The following is a 21,725-nucleotide window of genomic DNA, read 5'->3' as shown; positions in this document are numbered from 1 at the left end:
GGTCGCCTCAGCGAAAAATATCATTTTTACAAGGGTTACAGATTATCATTGAGTGTGGTTCTTACTTGAATTTCAAACTTAACGCCGTACCTTTTCACAAAACTTGTCCAAACAAAGGTGTGTGAGTTGGAAGGGAAAATTGGGACCGTTCAAAGATGGATGGGTTGTATAGGCTCACCTGGGGGGATGGCAGTTTTCTTTCATCTATCATTCTGTCAATCTGTTCCTGATGAGCACAAACGGTCTCTGGGGACTCTTCACTGTCATCATCGGGCAGGTGTGTCCGAGCCATGGGGGCCTTAGGTATCGGGTTACCTTGTTTGGCTAGCTGTTAAAGGACCATTATGTAACGTTTTTGCAATTTTGAAAATTGAAACATTCTAAATTAGAAAAAAAATCTTCATGCAATTGTAATTTACTTCCACTTCTATCTTGGTATACTTATTGTTTCACATTTCTGACATTTATTGTTGGGGCTAAAACGACCCACACGAGGTGCAATCAGTTTGTGGTGCCACCAAGAACTACCAAAATGTAAACATATGGCTGAAAGCTGTGTTTTCAACTTTAAACGCACTCGTAAGGTGTCATATTTTGGAACATCCTCTTCCTGAATGAGTACGGTTGCTTAAACTGTTAAGAAATGACCAGCAAATTGACTTTTTGTGCCATCCTAATGTTACTGACTGGACAATACTGTCTTTTTGTCACCTTTGGATCTGCTTGGAGGTTACTACTTTATACCCGTCTTTCTTTTGTTTCTCTCCTCCCGTCTGCCAACCTCCAATATCACAAGTCTCTACCAGACTAACTACGCTGGCTATATATAGGAGAATAATTGCCAGGGGAGTTTGGCCGCCTTGTATGTTTGACTGGGAAAGAAACTATCTCCCCGCGGCCGGACTCCCTTGGCCAATTTTACTCTCTTTTGTGCCGAATTCTACCATCCGTATTCCCGTAGAAAGGCCTGATGGAGGCTACAATACCACCATGGTCCACCCTAGATGGACATGTCAAAAGTTCCTAATGTGTCGCGCTGAATTTGTGACATTTGACTGACCCCGTTGGTTAAACTAACCCGGGATGACATCTGATTGTTCGCGGAGAAATTGACCACCGTTCGGGTCACGACCTTTGACTTCTGTCGCCGGCGCCTTTCTTGTTCCACTGGTCATTACGAGAATCACGTCAGTTTTTATCACGGTAAGAGATGCAAAACTGCTAAAGTGTGAATAACGCAAAGTAATTCCTTATTACACAAGGAAAGTGCTCAACTCGGAACCAAGAGGTCCCGAGTTCGAATCCTGCCATGCCACCGGTCTCGTGTCCTTAATTAAAGGCTCTTTACACGGCTTTCCTCACTTAACTCAGGTGAAAATGAGCATTGTCCATTGTCCTCTGCGTTGGAGGCGGCATGAAAATAAAGAAAAAAACTTGAGTGTGCCGTCCCCATATCTTTTATAAAATGTTGGAATAAAAAAAAATCATCCTTTATAAATCTGGACAGAACACATGTAACATAGCTTCTACATTTTCACCCAAAAATGATAAGGTTCAACGGAGAACATTAAATGGGAAGTCAAATAGATAGTCTCTGGTAGCTGCTGGAAAGAGTAGAAATACAACATGTCGGGAGTTGGTCCGCTAAAGGATGTTGTCGCTCCCATTTGGAGGATATTATACCATTTCCTTAGGCTTCTGAAGCTTGATAGAAGCAACAAATAGGGCTGAATTGACATTCTGAGTGAAATAAATAATGACAAAGTATTTTGGTAGACCCCATGTCTCAAATCTTAATGGGATCTCTATTACAATTTCAGCCAGACATGTCTTTTTTCTTAGTCTTTTTCGATATGTCTATGATCAGTTAGTAAACTGTCGATACTTAGACTACAGTAGACTACATATTAGACATCCCTCATATTTACTGGCTTCAAAGTTTTTCTGGCAAGCAAAACGCGTGTCCTTTTGTTCTTCATAATTCCTTTGACATCAATTTTTTCCTGATAAGAAATCTGACATTTCCCCCTGAGCGGCGCGTACAAGATCCTTGGACAATGGGGTTACAAAATGGGCTTTTAATTAAGCAGTGTTTTTGTGGATGACATGGATGAATTGTGCAGGTGCTGAGAGGTAGTTAGTTCGGCTGTTAATCCTGTCCGGAGGCTGACCGGGGCATTGTGGGTCAAACAATAGGACGACGTTTTGGCTCGCGGTGATCCATACATCATTGAGTCGTCTGATGGCGCGCTTCTCTGCAAACTCTCAGGTTTTTAAGTTGATAAGAGGTGTCCTTTAGATCCTTATCTCAGCAGACACATTACTTTTACGTGCTGGACTGACTAGAAATTTTCGAAGAATCTTGAGGCGACCATTTGCCTTCAGGCGCCGCGTTGGAAAGAAGTAATTTGTTCATGTAGTTACGAGTTTTTTTTTCTGCCTTTTGCCTGTACGAAATAACTGCCCATCTATTCCTCTTGGAGTTTGTCTGTGATAACATGAAATTAAGTGTCACCTTTTTAACGTTTTAAAGACATTTTCAAGAAATTAATTAAACAGTACAAAAAATCACATTCCAATTAATTGGAAGTTTATATGTACATTGAGACTTCCTTGCCTGATATCAAACCATATTTTTGACATTTTTGTAGAGATTGCTATTACTGTTGTACATACGTAATTGCGATGGAAACAGCCTCTTCGCTGAGCGCAGTTTTTGTACCAATGGTCCATCGTAAGCACTGAACCAATTTCTCTGTATCCCCATTATACATGTAGCTCTTACGAAGGACCATCGGTACAAAGTTGTGCTAAGCGAAGGGGCTATGTTCAACAGCGAAGTGGGTGTTATATAATGCCACAGTAACAAAGTACACTGTTTAAAAAGGAAAAACATGTATGGAATTCTATTGCGCTTGTAACGTTATCAAACGTACATGTTATACACCAGCTCATTATGTACCCTTGTCATTTCTTCTTCTTATTATTATTATTACTTTGTTTTATTGTTTCCTTTTATGTGTGAGGAGAGGGCTGAGATAAGTTTTATAACTTTTTGCCTCATCCTCGGAAAATAAATGTGAATAAAATAAAATAAACGTACATGTAGTTACTGTTTTAAAAGTTGTCTGGCTGCTAGACGTGCTTGTATTTCACGTCAATGTCGCTAGGGGGCGCTCAGTACACGTCGCGGTGCGCGGCCATGAACAGGCGCCACAGCTCCTCCCAGGAGGCCTTGGCGTCGCCGCATCCCGCCTCGTCCAACACCTCACACAGGGCAGGCTTCATAAGCTGAGGAGGGAAAAGAAAAATCAATGTTTTCAAGATTACATTTGATGCCTTTAACTGAGCAGTGAATGAAAGCTGATCTGTGTTGGTAGAATCCATGGCTATAGAGTTCAAACTTCAGCTGGGTTCCAACACAAGGAAGAAATTCACCATAAATTTTCAGTCGATCTCGTCAAACTTTGTCAGATGTATGATGCACGCGCTGAACAAAGTTTAAACTCTATTGTCTATAGGCTATTACGAAGGACCATTGGTACAAAGTTGTGCTCAGCGAAGGGGCTATATTAAACAGCGAAGGGGCTATATCAAACAACGAAGGGGCTATATTAAACAGCGAAGTGGCAACACCTCACACACACTAACTATTCGTTAGTATATGCTGACTTACGTCGATCTGGTCGTGAGTCATGCCGGCCGCCTTGTGGAGTCGTGCGGCCTTCTTCACGGCCTCACACCCGCTGCCGTCCAGACCTTTGATGAAGTCATCCAACACCTGAATTACCTAGCGAACAAAAACAAGCTATGTAATTATGGTGGGGGGATTCTTCCTACCTAAACGGGCGCCGTAGGGGTGTCGGGGGCATGCTCCCCCAGAAAAGTTTGAAAATGGAACCTTTTGAAATGACAGTTTTGCGTTTTTGAGAGGGCTATGAAAGACAAAATAGGACAAATAGTATTCCAGTCCCGCTGGTGATACACATCAGCCCAACTTTTAAGGAAAAATCTTCTACCTTTAGATAAAAAGTGGACCTTTGATCAGGCGTGTTCTTCCGAAATGTAAAGGTCTTTACCTACTTACCTTCCCACCATGCTCACGGACGGCGTCATTACCAGCAAGTTTGCTGTATGGGATGTCTTTGAACTTCTTGAAGTTCGCCTTAGTAGAATCATTCTTGAGTAGCCTGGATATTAGAAAGATACAGACAGACTTTTCAAAAATGGCGTGAGTACAAAAGTGCATACATACACTTTTGAGTCGAACAACTTTGTCCTCAGAAGGCCTTAACCTTCTCGAACGAAAACAGTCTAATACTTTTTTTCATGTTTGTAGAAGTATTAAAATTTATACGGGCTATAACATAAAAAAATAATCTGAGGTGGACAATAGAAAAAAACACACGGGAAGCGTAGACAACACTGCACAATCACTCGCAAACGATAGATAGTATACCAAGGAGTGGTGAAAATCGGGCGAAGTTAAGAAGGCTTACTTGAGAAAGACTTTCTCGCCAGCGTCTTGGAAGGACGACTGGACCAGCCGTGTCCAGGATTGCTCCACGGCCGTCTTGTCAGCACCACGGAGACTCATTCTGACTTTTTGTACGGAAAGTGGTTCTTTTTTTTAATATGGAAAGATTTTAAAGAACGTTACTTGTGTTATGTACTTTTACAATTGACCAAAAATATATTAAAAACATCAATCTTGAAAAAAATGTATTGAGATGGTCGAAAAAGTCCGGACTCTTGCACCTTCTTGTATGGAAAGTGGTTCTTTATGGAAAGATTTCAAAGAACGTTACTTGTGTTATGCACTTTTACAATTGACCAAAATATATTAAAAACATAAATCTTGAAAAAAATGTATTGAGATGGTCAAAAAAGTCTCGTCATCATTACTAAGACCCATTTTGCCTATTTGTACGGAATGCTTTTATTAAAAACAATTTCACGTCACTTGTAATTGTGTTTATACTCTTACAATTGACAAAATATAATAAACACTAATCTGTATAATATGTATTGAACTGGTCGAAGTAGGTTTAAAACTACTTTGGTACAAGTTTCCCCATGCCCATCATGCAAGAACACAACACAATATAACACAACATACCTTCTCTTCAGACCGTTCCCGACAAACTGATGTGGTCTTGCTAAGGACACGTTCCTTTATATACACCTATACACTTAACTTGTGATGCAAGACTGAAACTGGAACCTTTGTTATTTCTTTGTCAAGTGGTCAAGCAATGTCAAGGATGAGAAAAATAAAGTTCAAAGTAAACGGACGAATAAAAGTACATATTATAAAATATTGGATATTACCGTAGATCAAAAGACGTATGCTTCAACGAAGATGTATCTTTGCCTCTTTCTTTTGATATCAAAAACTAATATTTAATATTTGTTCTGAGCAGTTTTGGGCAGCAAAGAGATGTCCCTTTTGAGGAAATAGGCCAGCCTCTACCAGTCTTCGGGAAGCGGCTGGTAAGAGTAGAAATTGGTCAAATAGACAGATGATGTACCAGTGGAGTTGGTCCGCGCTAAAAGAACAGTTTGCCACTCCCAGGACCAACTCCACTGGCATATATTATCTGTCTAGTTGTCAAATTGCTTCTCTTTCCAGTCGCTTTCCGAAGCCTCGTAGAGGCTAGAAATTGGCCTACGTGCAGTTTGGAACGTGTGCGTCCTCCAACAGTCGGTGTACCGGTACGCTGTTCACCCTCCATGCCGTGTGTTTACAGAGAGGCCCCCGGGCAATTTGTTACGCCACTCGGTTATGTACTGTGTTATGACAGCTCTATCACTTACGCCATGCTAATGAAACTTTAGCTGACTTTCTAGATATGGGCATAGAAAGGAGGGCTCTTTGCAGTTAAAACATCAATTTCAACATTACAACACTGTCCAATTATTCAGGTCGTGCTGATTAAACTTAAACTGACTTTCTAGACTTGACATGAAGAAAGGAAGGCTCTTTGCCGTTAAAACATCATTTAAAACATTAAAGAAAAGTACGAAAAAAAGCCACTTGTCCTTCGCTTTTTTCCAACACCAACCCCTAGCCCTCTGAGGGTTCACACTTCACGGACGAGGCCAGGGCTAGTGCGCGGCCTAAAGGTAAATAAAGGACTTGAAAGGTCTTGAGTGAATCCTGGCTGACCAGAAAGAATAAGATGAAGAGGCGAGTCCATTTCCAACAACATACTTAAACTCATTTGCTTTACTCATCCAAAATGTAGCATAACAAGAAAGATAACGCACGAACCATGTACCAGATCTCACTCCTATGTGCGTATTTTGTACCATGTATGTGATGATATAAACGGTATATTTGTTATAAAATGTTGTCTGAACCTACCTTACCTCTTACCTCAATTAAAAGCGGCCTGTAGGTCGATATTTGAGCTTCTCATGAATAAAGAATGATTCAAACAAACAAACAAACAAATCTCTAACACCATCGATATTGTGTATCCACACAAAACGCTACCCACGGCCATTACACCAGAGAATTACCATCTTTTTAGAGGGATACCTGCTGGTAATGGTGATACATGAAAGATATCCATAATTTATCATTAATTCTCGCCGATACTTATGGTACATCTAAAAAAAAAGACTTTCCTAATTGAATGCAATGGTAGCTATGGAATGGCTATATAGCTATACACTGGCATTCTGAATGAGCATCATTCTTATTACTATGACAGCTAAGAACACAAGTATTTTATTAGCAACGTTTGGCCTTCATCAGAGTGATTAATATTCTTTTAAAAACACCCCTATAATACTGAGTTCTACTGCTTATTTCTTCTGTCATTGCCACGTTTACTCTGAGAACCTCACTATGTATGTCACAGAGGTACAGGTACTACGGGTTCCTATCTCTTTACAAATATACAGAAAATAATGAACTTTATTGCTCGACAATCGTGTATGGTGCAATGTATTACAATGGAAGTAAAACTTAATTTAACTTAATTAAACTATCCTACAACTAAAACTACAAAATATTATCGATAACAATATACGAGTTACAATATAGTTGCAGATCTAGATTCTATAACTGTTTTCTTGCTAAATTTTTCGATTCGTCCGTACATCTATGTGGCACCATTGGTTTTCCCATACGTTGACTATTGTATCTGGGCTACACGGGTATCTGTATCTGTATATGTATAGCCGGTATAACTGCCTTTCGGCGTAACACACCAGCTTCGCAGGCACGCGGCGCGGCGGCAGCTGGCTATATTACACCGATCGACTTGTTACACCTAACCCTTGAACTTCTAACTCTAGACATTGTTTAAAGCTATCTAATGACAATGCCTCTACTGTACTTGGTGACAGTGAGTTCCACTCTGCGATAGTTATATGTGTGCCCAAGTGCGTTACCAGTGCTGTATAACCATGTCCAACATCTTGGTGTACGTCGTCTTGGACCACTCTATAGTGGTGGTCTTGGTGTAACCACCAGAGTTGGAGGTGCGAGTCTTGATGTAGTGCGTCATCCTGTCCCGGCGTAAGGACCCAGCCCGCTTCCGCAGCGTGTAGACGTGGTACACCACGTTCAGTACCACGGACACCGCGTACCCCGTCGCCAGTACCGCCAGCGCCGTGGTACCGTACCAGCGGTACGGGCTGAACACGTACCACAGCGTGACCATGGTGTAGTTCTCCACCGTGACCAGGATGGTGTTGGTCACCAGAGGTACCACGGTGTGCTGCCGGGTGAACGTCACCCAACTCACCACGTCGATCGGCGCCACGGCCAGAATGCTGACCCAAACGGGCTGGAGCTTCAGCTGCTGTTCCTCCCCCTGTACCGCGGCTTGCGTCTTCCCCACCTTGAATGAATGAATGAACTGGTTTATTTATCATATACAACACACATACCATTGTAGCCTTACATGGCTGAATTGGGGCATGATACACATTAAAGTTTATCAATAATGGTTCAGCAGCTCAACAATAAAAGATAAAACACTATTCTTAAACCTAGACGTCCTGCAGCTAAACTGCGTGAAGTTGTCCTTTGATCTCAGTTCTCTGCCATGCAGGCGTCCACGTTTAGGAGGTAGCCAACCAGAGAAGTTGGGAGATTTAGCTGTCGACATTGCAAAGTTTACACATAGGTTACGGCGTCTCAAATACAAAGGTGTGAGTGATAGTTGTTCTATTGCTCTGTCATAGCTAACATAGTTTCTGCCTAGGATTATCCTGCACGCCCTCTTCTGTACTACTTCTATGTACTTAGACTGTGAACTAGTCAGACCTGGGTGCCACACTGGACAGGCGTACTCTACCAAAGGCCGTACAAAGCCACAGAATACAAGTACCTTGGTTTCCACTACCGCCATGACGACCCAGTGCAGGGCAATAGGCAGGGCGATGTACGGCATCAGGAGCGAGCTGAATAGCGCGATGGTGGCCACCCTGCAGCACACCTCCACAATCTTCCACGCTGCGAACAGCACGTTACTGACGACCTGAGTCCCCTTCTTGCCGCGCTTCCAGTAGTAGTACTCGTACACCATCAGGGCCTTCACGGCGGCAAGCAGGGAGGTCGTAACCGAGAAGATCATCTGAAGGTTCACGGGCGGAGTTGGAGAACCGCCCGTCTGGGCACTACTAGTGGCCGTCCCGGTGTTGTCGTGGATGAAAGAGATGTTGACGATGCCGGGCTCCTCTCCTTTGCTCCTGTAGTGCTGCACGATGGTGATGTAGAGCTGTAGACACAGCTGCGGCACTGCTTCCAGCATCGTCTCCACTAGGTGAATCTGCGGCAGGAAAGCGTACTTACTGTCCCCGATGTCAGACCCTCTCTTAAACCGCTGGTACAGGACCCAGTAGTCCACGAACACGCCCAACTGTAGCACGCACAGGACCAGCACCCACCACCCCCGGGTGATAACCCTGTCCATCTCCTGGTTTTCATTTCCTAAACAAACCCACGTCCACACCTGCATGACGATGGACGGTAGCAGGATGAAGGCTAGAGTCAGTCCGAACCAGGTGTAGTCCCTGCTGTTGTAGTATGAAACCGCTAGGAGGATATCAGTCAGGAGATCCACTAGGTACAAGCCGAGCGGGAAGACCACGATGATCAGGACTTGGACGTAGAAGTTCTTCAGCAGTGACGACAGTTTGTCCCGGCATCCTGCACAGCAACCCTTACCGTCCTCGATCTTAACTGTTGTTGTTTTTTTCTCATATCTTCTTCGTTTTGCCTGATAAAAAAAGAGAAATGTTAGTCGCCAGCATGTTTGTCTTCCCTGTGTATTTTATGTTAGCCGACAGTTTTATACCATTCTTCAATGAATGAATGAATGAAGACCTTTATTGTACAAACATACCCACTGGGTTAGGTACAAAGGTTAACTTGAATACACAAATATATACATGTACACAACAAGATCAATCTAGTACTAGCACTACAGTCTGTTACATAATTTCGACTTCTCTTCGCTTCTCTGTGATGTTGAAAAGATAAGAACATACAAGTTTAAGGATCGAGGGTTTGTCTAAGTTCATTAAAAATGTGAATTTGTCTGTATTACTTAGGTGTGTAAAGTGGGGAAACATCGATGTTATTCGTCTATAAAGTTCAATTCTCGCACTGTTATACAAACTACATTCTACTACAAAATGATGTTCATCTTCTATTCTATCTAGATTACAGTATCGACAAATACGTTGTTCCAGGGGAGTGCGGTTATGTCGACCGGTCTCAATGTGCAGTTTATGGCAGCTGATCCGTAGTTTTGTGACGGCGTTTTTGTGCCGTGTGTTGTCGATATTTAGGTACTGTTCTTCATTGTAGGCCAATTTGAACAGTCTATAGGTCCTAAGTTTGTTTTTAGCAGGACCACCTCTGGTGTCATTGTGTATTTCTTTAAAGAAGGTTTGGATGTAAATGTCTTTTAGTCGCTGATGGATGGAGTTAATAATTTGAGACGCATTTGTGTTGTATGAGAGGGGACAGTGCCAAATGTAACCATAACCACACTCTTCCAGGGACTTTCGCACTCCTGATGCCCAACATTTGGCTCCAGCTTTGTCTAACTCTAGCTGACAAGATAGAGCGTCAGCTTGAAAACTATCGGCTGGTACTTTCTGGCGTAGTCTAAGCAAGTGCTTGATAGCGTTTAGGGTGGCTTCCACTTGAATGGGAAACCTCCCTAATTCCGCTCTTACAGCGAGGCCACAAGCTGATCTCGGGACGCGAAGGGTTTGTTTACAGAATTTCAGGTGGATGGATTCGATGGGGCAGAGTTTGGAGCTTTTGACTGATCCCCAGATTTCCGATCCATAAAGAATTGAAGGTTTGACGCAGGTGTCGAAAAGTTTGTTTCTGACGGATAAAGGAGCATCAGCTTTGTCTAATGATTGATTAATACCGAATAAAGCTTTAAGACCTCTACTGTACAAGTGCTTGTTGTTCGCCTTGAAAGTACCAGCAGCGTTAACGACCATTCCTAAATAACAATATGAAGTTACTATCTCAAATTCTGTACTCATCGTCCTTAGCTTGCCAGTTTGCAATTATCCCTCGGGCATGAACTTGCAATGAAAGAGTTAATCTTATAACTCCAGTACATGTACACACCAGTATATAAGAAGGCTACATGTTCAGGAGGAATAGGAACGCTTACAAATACGAAGTGACCTTAAGCTTATATATAACTGTTATTCCCTTGTTGTCCAACCATTAGGTAGAGTCATACGCAACTACTGTTTGCAGATGCGTGAAAGGGCCCGTATCTAGAGGCTAAGACATCAGACTTTAAGAATATTGTACACTGAGGTGTGATATAAGAAACACTTACCTTCCACCTTCCCCCAGTATCCATTGCTGTGGAGAAGGCAAAAACGACGTCTTGGTTTTAAGAGTAAGTCTTGAGAAATGTCCGGCAAGTCTTACCGCGTCCAGGGAACAGGTGCCAAAGGTGTGTTTGCGTTCCACACAAAGGTTACGGCACCTCGTGCTCCTGTCGTCACCTCTGACACACAACACAGATGTATATTTCCTGTACCGACCAACGATTTAAACACCTTCCCCGTCAAAAATATACGTGTGGAGGGAATACACGCACGCAAGCTTTTCGGATAGAACAGATCCAAAAAGAAGAAAATGGCGGGCTTCAAGCTTGGGGATTTAGGAAGCTTTGTAAATAATTTCCCAACCGACAACAGAACTAACAAAGAGTGAGCAAACAGAGCTACTCCGGACATAAATTTATTTTGCCGGGTCATCATCAGCTACGTTCAGCAAGGACCGCCCATACAGGTAAACAGACCTGTGTGCTTTGGCCCCTTCAAATTGTTGGGAGCCAAGACACAGTCTAACTGGCCGTTGGTACGATGTGATAACGGGACAACAGCAACATTTTTTAACCATTAGCAGCCCACGTGAGCGATACTTAACCTAATTTCATTCTAGAAGGTACTAGTTACCGTGTAGAAGTAGGTAAATATATCAAAGAATGTTTAGACCTTAGAACAAGTAGTACAAGTTGATTCATCTATTGTCTTGTACGTAGGTCAATTTTGTTGTACCCACGTATCTGTCTGCATGTCTACATGTAGTTTAAGACCTTACGAAAGTCACTGTACTTTTGTTGTGTCAATAAAGTTCTTCCTAACACAGCCTAATATGCCCAAGGAGGGTAGAAGGTTAGAGGTTATGCATCAATCTGTAGTCAAGAGGTGGTTGTCCATTGATAGTATTTCGAATATATGCATTCGATGGACCAACAACCATAACAAAATTATGATTTAAGAAATGAAAGACATGACACATAGTTCATACTACACGAATGTATATTTACAAGATGTCAACTTTCCTATGGTGTCTATTTCCTTTTTAATTTTTGTGATACTCCTAAAATGTACATGTACGTAGTGCTGAAGAAAAAAGGAATTCAGCATGTAGATGTGATGTTCATCATCATCATAATCAATTATGCCTGTAGCCAGGGGGGTTCTAAAGGTCCTATATTTTTCTTTAAAAGATAGACTGATTGTATCACCAGTGTGGCTGGAATACTGGAAAAACTGCTCACTTTGTCATTGAATAAAAAGTTACGTCTCATTTTTCCTTTGAAATCCCCTCAAAAATGAAAGAAATGCCATTTCAGAAGGTTCAATTTTCAAAATTATCTGGGGGAGCATGCCAGTAGAAGCCTTGCACCTTTAGCACTCACTGGTCCCTCAGACAATGGAAAGAACACATTCAAAATCCTGGTTATAGGCATGTCAATATTGAAAAAAGTGCTAGACAATAGCATCTACAACAGGTTCTGTAGGATGATATCTCTCTCTTCTGTCAGGAACTTCTTGATAAGAGTGTCCACATGTTCAGAACAGCGCGCGACCTGGCGCTCCATGGCCAATCGGAAGTCTTCTTTCACACCTTTGTGGACTCCTCTCGTCACTGTCCTCTGTCTGAAATCATACAATCATGTATGGAAATTTGATTTAATAGAATAACATGATGATTGAAATCACAAAGGTGTAAAAGAAGACTATACAGAAACGGAAGCTGGTGTGTTACTGTTAGGCCGAAGGGCGGTTATGTTGGCTATACAGATACAGAAGCCGGTGTGTTACGCCGAAAGGCGGTTATACCGGCTATACAGATACAGAAATCATTTAAGACTTGTTGCTTAGAGAATGTTTGCAATGTCTCTTTATTGTGTTTCAAACAGTATTAAAACAATTTATTAATCAATGAAGAGTTGTAGTTCTTATGTGTGTTTTTCCTATAATATCATGGACAGAGATACATTTGTACATTTCCTTATAGTTTCGAATACAATTGTAACAGTCAATATTCAAACTGACAGATATCATATGTCAAATTAACTGGGCAATCAACTTCTACTGGTTAGTGCAATATCAACAGCTGAAATAAGAAAACCAATAAGAACCACGAAACAAGAACGTTAACATCCGTGAATAGTTCCATCAGATTTGGGAATGCATCTGCAGCAGCGACACCTGTGCTGCAGTGCAATGTGAACCAGTCAGAATTGCCCTGAGGAAGGTGACAGATGGTAAAGAGTCTCTTTACTCAAGGACGTTAACGTCTTTCACAATAAGGTTTGTTGCCCAGTCCATACCTCTGAACTGGTGTTGGAGACCTGTGTATGCAGTTAGGCAACAGGATAGAATAAGAGACATGGGAAACCAGCCATGTTAGCAGGAACTATCAGTTAGGCAACAGGATAGAATAAGAAACCAGTGATGTTAGCAGCAACTATCAGTTAGACAACAGGAAGAGTTAGATGGAAAGTTAGGAAAACAAAGTAGTTTGTTACTAATTGTAGCATGCTGAAGAGTGGGGAGGGGGCATCAGGTGAAACTTGACATGTAAAAACGTACCAAGAAACACACAGAATGGAAAGTGGTGAGCAAAATGTGACAGAGAGGATATAAAATCAAAACAGAACAGATACCAGCAATAGTTAAAGATACTAAAGATTAGAGAGCATACACATACAGTATGACAGTCACATAAGGTTCTCACGACATTATACACATGTAAGGACTAGAATGAAAAAGTTACCTTGCACAAGGTAACACTGATAGTGATACTGACATGTGCCTACTTTTTGCAGTGACATTTTATACAGGCACAAGAAAATTCTGAACTGGCCACCTTACCTGGATATGGCTGTTGTGCTGACAGGCAGAAGATCCAGGTTAATTTTGCCACCTTCTGGGGTCTTCAGGAAGGCAAACTCCTCCAGCATATCAATGTCTGACATTCAGTCAAGGTCACACTCGAGATTCTAACCTGATTCCTTGACAAAATACATGCCTGTCACCTTCCTCAGGGCAATTCTCACTGGTTCACATTGCACAGAACAGGTGTCGCTGCTATAGATGCATTCCCAAATGAAATCTACAGCAGTGACACCTGTGCTGCAGTGCAATGTGAACCAGTCAGAATTGCCATGAGGAAGGTGACAGACGGTCATCGAAACGTCAGCTGTGAATAAAACACTTGGTTGTGTAAAAAGAGCGTCTTTACTCAGTAACTTACCAACCTGATGAAACTACATGTACATGACATTGTATTCACGATGAGAGGATGGATGGATGGACAACTTCAATGAAGGAATGAATGAATGATTCTGAAGGATACTGATGACATAGTTGAAGAAGATGTTGTAGGTGAAGCTCCCTTGCTGAACAATCTTTTCCACAGCTTTGATAAACAGTGCCTCCTGGCTGGGCCAATCATACTGCAGCATGACCATCAGGTGACCTAAGGACATGTCATCCTCCGAGTCACCCAGGGCATTTCTCTGCACAAACAAACAAACAAACAAACAAAGTTTTTAAATACGATGTAATCATCACTAGAAAGGGTTGGTGGAAAAAGGAGTCCAGTCCGATTAGGGGGGCGCTACTACAAGCAGAAACCACCCGACTACTTTTTCCACCCCCAAATCAGACTGGACTGCTATTTCCGCCGATTGGACTGGACTCCTTTTTCCACCAACCCTCACTGGAAATCTTTTGAAGATATTGGTCTTGAATGATTTATGTCTTAGAAACTAACAATCAGTTAATGAAATGTAACTTTAGAATGGTTACAGACTGAAAATACTGTAACTACAGTTGAACTTTGCAGAAAAAACCTAGCTTGATTCTATATTCTAAAGCAGGTAATTATCAAAGTTTAAACTGCCTATTTCATTCGTGATTGGTCAGACTGTTTAAGTGCCAACTTCTGATTGGCCAGTTTGAGTACCCACTTTGAGACATGTGACCAGCACATGCACACAGTAGGGAAGGATGTCAGCTTCTGTACAGGACAGCATCAGTAACTGTCGACCTGAAAAAAAAAGAATGAATGAATGAATGAGTGAATGAAGGACTTTACTGTACATACATACCCACTGGGTTAAGTGCAGGTCACAGCAAAGGAATACTAGTAGCTTTTTTCTACTGTAGAAGACATGTACAATGAGATAGGATTGAACCAACTTACTACTTTTTTTTAAAAGAATGGCCAGAAGTTTGAAAATCCAGTTTTTGACGCCCTGAAATTGCATTGGATGACGTTAAAAGTCACCATAGACAGTCAAAACAATCCACTGCATACAAACTAAAAACCACCTGTGACTTACTTTCTTTGTCAGCTTTCTGCTGTTTAGATGGAACAGTATCCCCAGGCTGTACTTCTACTGGCAGCTCTGCAATGGCATCCAAGGCAAGCTCACATGCTCTCTGTACAGGCAAAAAAGTTGATTTCTTTACAACATTTTACTACTAAAGGCCTAGGAAGAAATGTTGTGTTTCCTGTTTCAGTCCTAAAACAATAGGGTCAATAGGTAGGGATTTTCTTTTCTTTTTTTTAAGACTTTGGTAGTGATCTCTAGTGATCCAACTTATACAATACAGTTTAACAAAGCAAAACTTGCATGAGAACACTTTTTTCAATGTCAATGTTGGAAAACTGATCATACAATGTTTCATTGTTCAGGTGTCAGATCATGGAGCTAGAAAAGTTCATGTATCTTTTGTGTCATGTATCTGAATTGCATGTATTTTTCCAATTTTAGGGTGATCAGTGTTGTTGATTATCTACCACATATTTTAAAGGCTTTATTACAGTAAAAACTCACTTGATAATTGCCAAGACAGAATTGACAGGAGCTAAGCTGGAGGGACAACCTAAGGAGAGTCTGAAAATAGACAAAATACAAATCCATCAGTCATTGTTTATACATAAAAAAGTATTACTATCTAGATAAACCACACAAACCCAAATCTAAGGCCACAATATCTGTGCAAGTGAAACAAGGTTGAAGTACAAAATGAACTGTTCAGTTGACATAGATAGTAAAGAAGGAATGTTTCAGACAAACGACAAATATACCTGTCTGTTATCCTCCTGGTCCTTACCACTACAGCTACCCAACAACTCCTCCAGTAGACTGACAGCTTTCTGTTGGTCTCCCTGCAAAGTAGAGGCATCAGGAACTAAATGCAGGTTCAGGGCTCAAAATACTGGGTGTATATGGACCTTAGTGCACGTAAAATTAGAGCTGTGCAGGTATTTCTGTTGTCTACCTGAACTGGTCCATGTACTGGGTTTATATACGTACATGTAGGTGTACATATGTATGTGGATTTTTATTTGCTGCATGAGCTGTTACCACCAATGAAGTATAAAAGAAATAATGGCAGTGGTTTCTGAACAGTATTTAGTATGACCTATACTTGCTAAAGCCTGATCGAGTGGTACAGGTAAAATTTGTCTGAAGCAGGTTATTTTCTATGTTACCTGCACCAGTGCAATTACAGAAAAAAAACTAGAAAGGTAACATTTGCAAGCAAATGCAATATGTTTACCTCAGGATGGTCTTGCCTACGATTTAACGTTATACCGTTATTGGGAAAGGATGGGTAGAAGGATATTTTGCTTATATTACTGACTTTTATGTACTGTTATTATAGAGTAACATTAACGTTATAACTGGGGAATTTGAATGTTTTTGCCGTTGTAAGGCCAAGTTTAAAATCTACCGGTCTGCCACTCAAAGATCATTACCATAGACTAGTCTTGTAGTGGCATGTATAGGAGATACTAGTATATATTATACAATCAGCACACACTCTTACCATGTTTGCAATTAGGCCACAGCATGTAACTTTAATCAATGACATCCTCTGCAGACTGCAAGTAAACTTCAAGTCTTTTTGACAGCTTTAATTACAAACGACTTTGTTGAGCTCGTCTCACAACCTTATTACATTTTTGTAAATAGTAAACAGGACGTATGCTGAAATAATAATGATAATAAGTTTATTATTATTACAAATACATGACAGAAGGCTCATTGTAAGTACGTATATCATATACATATAATGAAATGACATACAATGATATGAAGAACCAATTCCTATAGTACACTTTAGTCTTTATACTACAGTACATAAGATATATATCAAGCCAGTTTTGTTGGGTTCTTTTGATTGCCGAGCCAGTCAATTATACCCACTTCTATAATAAGTGTTCTTTGAACATTAATATGAAAATCATTGCAATGATGATGAAAATCTACAGTTGTGTAAAATATTGGAACTACACACTCTATAAAACCATACATACATACTTAAAAAGCTATACATGACTTACATATATTATGCAACTTAACATACATAATGAATATTTACTGGCCAAATTGGAGATATAATGTGTTTCGAAATGGTAGCGATGTGCATGTATGTGCTGTATCCTTCTGTGGATGGCTGGGTTCAGCTCTGTTAGGTTCCTCCCCAGTTTCTCACGGACCAAGTTCTGCTTCCTTTCCTAGTAGAGGATACAAAAAGGAGAGTAAGCAAAGTGAGCAGAAACTGATAATATATGTCTAAGTCATTGGACCACAAAAGGAAAGCATAATACATATGTATACAAATGTATAAATATATCAGTCGGGGTCCAAGAGGGTATATAATATATGTCAAAGGGGGTATATGATATATATCAAAATTTTACAGCAGACCAATTTGTTAATACAGAGAACACTGTTGTCTGTATGCAATGAAAGAATAACAACGCAAGCATAAGACTCAAGTTACAAATTAAGTGAAACCAGACGTTCACATATTTCTTCATATATATTGAAGCCCCAACACTATTTCTTCTGTCAAATTCCTATAGGAAATTATCCTTATTATGAGAGCTAACTTCACGGGATATGCATCATCGGGATGCGGAATTTTTCGGGATAGGCGTCCCGATAAATCCCGCGAGATATCCGCGTGTCTTGCGTACCGCGGAGCGAAAAAAAAAACAAACTTGATGCGAGATCTCAAAGTCTACCGCGGGTCCTATCACCGATGGCGGCGTGCCAAATGTTTTACGTCCTGTCGGGCGATCTGGGCAGGGCCAATGGAGCACCCTGACGTCAGTCAACATTGCCATAATTGTGTATATTGTGTACAACGCGTTCCTCACCCGGTCATAGCTGAACTGCTAAATTTTTAAAAAGCTCTTGTGCAGCGAAAACTCACAAAACTGTAAGAAAATAGCAGGAATGAATTTGTAATAACCTCTTCGTCTCCAGTGAATTTTTCGGCAAGTTTTATATATAAACAATCAATCTGTCAAGTTTATAAACCATCTAATAAAACGGGGCGTACCGGCTGGAGTTGAGTTTCATTGTGACATATTGTACTAAATTGGCTTGTTGAAGTCTTCTCGTGTTCTCGTGAGCGTCAAGTAGTCTCTGTATTACGAAAATTAGGAAAGTTTGCCCATCAAAATCGGGGCATGCGTCTCAGTCCCCTCCCCAAACACGTATGAATAAACCCTTGCATCAACAATCAACAACGATCCGGCCACGTTCATTCACGTACGTATTACCCTGAAAGCAAGTTCTTCAATGCGGCTGGCAAAAATTCTTCCGGTGGAAAAAGCATTCTAGTTCTCGATGTCACTTGTGAAAAACGTTTTGGAATGAAATCGGGATGAGAAAAATAGAATGCCGCGTGCAGGGCTGAGGCGGAAAATCGCTACAATACGTCAGGCGGCAGAAGTCTCTGGGGCGGAGAATCGAGCCTTTGAGTTTGAAATCTTACCTCCCAGCCAGTGGGCGGGTCCCCGTCTGTGTGCTGTGATTGGCGCCGCGCGGTCTGCTAGCTATGCTGCGTGTCGTTTCTATGGCAACATGTGCCAGTCCCAGCAACACGAAATGTATCAATTCTTGATCGTCGTAAACAAGCCAAGGGCGTAAAGAACCTTGGAATTATGCTTCGCCCCCTCTTTTGTATAATGTTTAATCTCTCTTCCGCAACTCCGTGCGTCGACCTCCCATATCTAGGAGAAGAACTTCTCGAGTGGCTGTGTTAGATCGATTTTATATCTGAGATAGCGCGGGTCGGGTGACATCAAAAGCAGTACTTAGCGGGCTGTCCACATCGCAAGGTCAGACAAAAATTCTCGTACCAAGACGGTTGTATTATTTTGTTATCGTTCTAAACATTATTAAGCCACTAAAATTTTCGATATCAAAAAAAAAACAACATTTGATTAAAAACACTATTCGTTTGTGCTACTGTTATCATCATGCATAATTTGGAAACAAACATGCGCTGCACCGTCTGTCTGTAAAAATCTTAGTCAACATGGTTCCCGAAAAATCCCGCGGGATATCGCCATGAATCCCGATTTGATGCTTATCCCGTGTACTGTACTGTGTTATCCCGAAAAAAGATTGAAACTGTCTGACAAAACGACAAAATGTAATGTTATACTAGTATCCATGTTAATTGTTATATCATGAGTAATAAACGTAAACAAACGCCCCCCTCCCCCTGCCCCGCACCTACATAATACAAAGTCGACAATAGTTACGGATGAACACAATTCTGTTTAATTTATTTTCAAAACAGCAACAAGCCTAAATCGCTAAACATACGAGATTCTATCAAGTCAGGAGCTAGTAAATTACTAGAGCTTTATTTTTAGATTTGAGCCGGCTAGTTAATTGCTAGTGTTTTTTTTTTGAGCCGGCGATGACATGCAAAAAGTTAAACAAAGTCTCCCGCGTTCTGTGGAAATCTGCAGTCCTAATTGTGGATATTGAACCCAAAATCCCAATGCAATATTCTCTACTCGAGACTGGTATTCATATGACCGTATTTTACGAAGAAAAATGAAAACTTACCGCTACATTGGTCCACTGATGTCTTCTCGTGTCATACAAGGGCGGATGCCCATATTTGGAAAGCTCGGGTGTTCCGTGCGTAGCGCTAGGGTCAATGACCCGCGGTTATCGAACACGCTGTTCCATTGTTCCATGGTTGTTCGAATGTTCCAAACGCGTTCTTTTTGTTCGATTTTTGGCTTAAAACGCAACTTTTTTTACCCATTTTTTGCCAATAAAATCATTTTCTGACATCTATGTTGGCCAAAATGACCAAGGTTCAATGTCTAACGTATCAACCTACTAGCATGCTGAATTTCATTTTCCTCCAGGCTCTAATTACGAAAATATCTACGATTTTTAGGTGTTTGGAGAAGAAGAGGAGGAAATGAGCAAATATAATATGTTTTCCTTCGGTAAACATAATTAAAGGATTTTGATCCATGTAAATCCAACAGGCAAGTATTCCTTCATCTTCATCTTCATCTTTGCCGGGGCTCAAAGATGTTATGTGAGCCCCGGCTACACCCTCCTACTTTAGGGGGGGGGAGGCCTTGGTTTAAGGCGGGCAGGCCTCCAGCCTGGCCCGGAAGGACTCAACGGTGGGAGCCATAACTACCGGGCCAGGCGTAAAAGATAAACACCCCTGATTCCACCCTGTAAAAGAACAAGCCTGTGCTACAAGCACACATCCTCTACCTGGTATAGAAGCATGTCGATGATGAAAGACTGTAGCCACACCCACCCCTCAGTCTTCCAGTGTTGGTTCAGTCTGCTGAAGTCTGGGAAAATGACAAGTTTTCAACATTTCATTCTCATGGCATTCAGGACATTCAACAACTCCAAGGATTCTTTTTTTTTTCAAATACAGTCAAACTGGCGATCCCATAATATTTCTTGCTATTTATCATTAAAAAATGTCTTCCACCACATGCTTGAAAATGACGCAGTGGTCATAGCCTGGGCAGAGATTGCACAAAATAGTACCAGTCTGGGTTGCTTTGGACAAGTGTTCAGTTCAGGCAAGTCCCTTAATGCTTACGTCTATGGGAAAAAATTGGGAAAGAGAAAAATCGGTTGCTATGGCCAGATGGCTGGCTTACAGTAGTAAGATGATGGAAACAGTTGCTTCTTTTGTACCTTAGGCTGGTTCTAGCAATTTATGTACAAACAATAAATGTAAATGCCTCACGTAGCTTGTTTTTGGGCTATTTCAAATGCTTCAAGTAAGAAAATGATTAGAAAAATGTGCTAAGAAATGACAATAAGTGTCAATATCAGACAGATTTCCTCATATCCAGAATACTTTTTTTGTTCTGCCATCCTGAAAATACACTGGATGCCTTTAATACTATGTAAGTGGTACCTTTCTCCATGACATGCTGTTTGTGCAGTAGTTTCCAGCAGTCTATAGCCGTGCGGAATGAAGCCATCCCTTCAGGAGGCACCTGCCCGCTCTTACTCATCTGGATGTTCGCTCGACCTGACCTCTGACCTGCCTCGTCATCTGACGTGCCCTAACAGAAAATACATTGTAAAGGCAGGTTCATCTTCATGTTTTTATTTAAAAAATGTATACTTCAAAATAAGGCTAATTAAGGACTGTAAAGACAGATATTTGTTTATCTTAGACTCAAAAAATTTACTGTTGTACAGATTTGGGAAGCATTCATATAATAAAGCTTGTTCCACAGTGTATCAACAAATAAATATTTTATTTGGAGAACCAGCTTCAATAGGTAAGTTATTTGCAAAGTAAAGCTCTTTAAACAATAATTCAATGATACAGTTTGCTCTATGATATAGTGTGTAAAGAGAAACATAAAATGGGAGAGAGAGAAAGACAGAGATAGAGATATGTAGAGGGAGATACAGTCACACACACACATAGAGAGATAGAGCAAGACAGAAATAGAGATCTGTAACATTACATGTATAGAGAGACAGTCACAGAGAGAGAGAGAGAGAGAGAGAGAGAGAGAGAGAGAGAGAGAGAGAGAGAGAGAGAGAGAGAGAGACGAGACGTAACGTAACGTAACGTAACGT

The 21,725-nt window shown here is 41.1% G+C and overlaps 3 protein-coding genes across 3 annotated transcripts in view; all 3 read right to left on the bottom strand.

Moving 5' to 3' along the window:
• Nucleotides 1–3,149: 3,149 nt before the first annotated feature.
• Nucleotides 3,150–4,610, bottom strand: LOC109466740 (myoglobin-like). Its single transcript, XM_019764494.1, has 4 exons — nt 4,500–4,610; nt 4,088–4,190; nt 3,677–3,790; nt 3,150–3,291 (listed from the first exon to the last, which is right to left on the bottom strand). Exons 1-4 carry the CDS (start codon nt 4,595–4,597, stop codon nt 3,178–3,180), a joined length of 429 nt encoding a protein of 142 aa, XP_019620053.1. The 5' UTR covers nt 4,598–4,610; the 3' UTR covers nt 3,150–3,177.
• Nucleotides 4,611–7,311: 2,701 nt separating this feature from the next.
• LOC109466601 (XK-related protein 6-like) lies at nt 7,312–10,862 on the bottom strand. The gene is made up of 3 exons (XM_019764331.1): nt 10,839–10,862; nt 8,349–9,239; nt 7,312–7,856 (listed from the first exon to the last, which is right to left on the bottom strand). Exons 1-3 carry the CDS (start codon nt 10,860–10,862, stop codon nt 7,401–7,403), a joined length of 1,371 nt encoding a protein of 456 aa, XP_019619890.1. The 3' UTR covers nt 7,312–7,400.
• A 1,257-nt stretch (nt 10,863–12,119) lies between these two features.
• LOC109466853 (integrator complex subunit 10-like) overlaps nt 12,120–21,725 on the bottom strand; it is a 14,539-nt gene continuing 4,933 nt past the window's right edge. Inside the window, exons 11-19 of the mRNA XM_019764712.1 lie at nt 21,046–21,196; nt 20,379–20,461; nt 15,905–15,985; nt 15,651–15,710; nt 15,153–15,252; nt 14,778–14,857; nt 14,162–14,324; nt 13,678–13,774; nt 12,120–12,456 (exon numbers count right to left, since the gene is read on the bottom strand). Coding sequence (XP_019620271.1) covers nt 12,300–12,456; nt 13,678–13,774; nt 14,162–14,324; nt 14,778–14,857; nt 15,153–15,252; nt 15,651–15,710; nt 15,905–15,985; nt 20,379–20,461; nt 21,046–21,196 — 972 coding nt within the window. The 3' untranslated portion in view covers nt 12,120–12,299. The remainder of the gene's footprint in view (nt 12,457–13,677; nt 13,775–14,161; nt 14,325–14,777; nt 14,858–15,152; nt 15,253–15,650; nt 15,711–15,904; nt 15,986–20,378; nt 20,462–21,045; nt 21,197–21,725) is intronic.

The sequence above is a fragment of the Branchiostoma belcheri genome, unplaced genomic scaffold (genome assembly GCF_001625305.1).
Source record: "Branchiostoma belcheri isolate BF01 breed outbred unplaced genomic scaffold, Haploidv18h27 scaffold17, whole genome shotgun sequence".
NCBI lineage: Eukaryota > Metazoa > Chordata > Leptocardii > Amphioxiformes > Branchiostomatidae > Branchiostoma > Branchiostoma belcheri.
The sequence above is the reverse complement of the archived record's forward strand: the minus strand, read 5'-3'. Positions and strand labels throughout refer to the sequence as shown.

What these genes read in the sequence shown, in the direction of transcription:
- LOC109466740 (XM_019764494.1), bottom strand. Translation starts at nt 4,597, where the DNA reads ATGAGTCTCCGTGGTGCTGACAAGACGGCCGTGGAGCAATCCTGGACA. An exon ending in GGCGAGAAAGTCTTTCTCAA is followed by an intron (nt 4,191 to 4,499) that starts GTAAGCCTTCTT and finishes TCTAATATCCAG; the next exon opens with GCTACTCAAGAATGATTCTA. An exon ending in TCCGTGAGCATGGTGGGAAG is followed by an intron (nt 3,791 to 4,087) that starts GTAAGTAGGTAA and finishes TTTGTTCGCTAG; the next exon opens with GTAATTCAGGTGTTGGATGA.
- LOC109466601 (XM_019764331.1), bottom strand. Translation starts at nt 10,862, where the DNA reads ATGGATACTGGGGGAAGGTGGAAG. An exon ending in ATACTGGGGGAAGGTGGAAG is followed by an intron (nt 9,240 to 10,838) that starts GTAAGTGTTTCT and finishes TTTTTTTATCAG; the next exon opens with GCAAAACGAAGAAGATATGA. An exon ending in TGGCGGTAGTGGAAACCAAG is followed by an intron (nt 7,857 to 8,348) that starts GTACTTGTATTC and finishes CATTCATTCAAG; the next exon opens with GTGGGGAAGACGCAAGCCGC.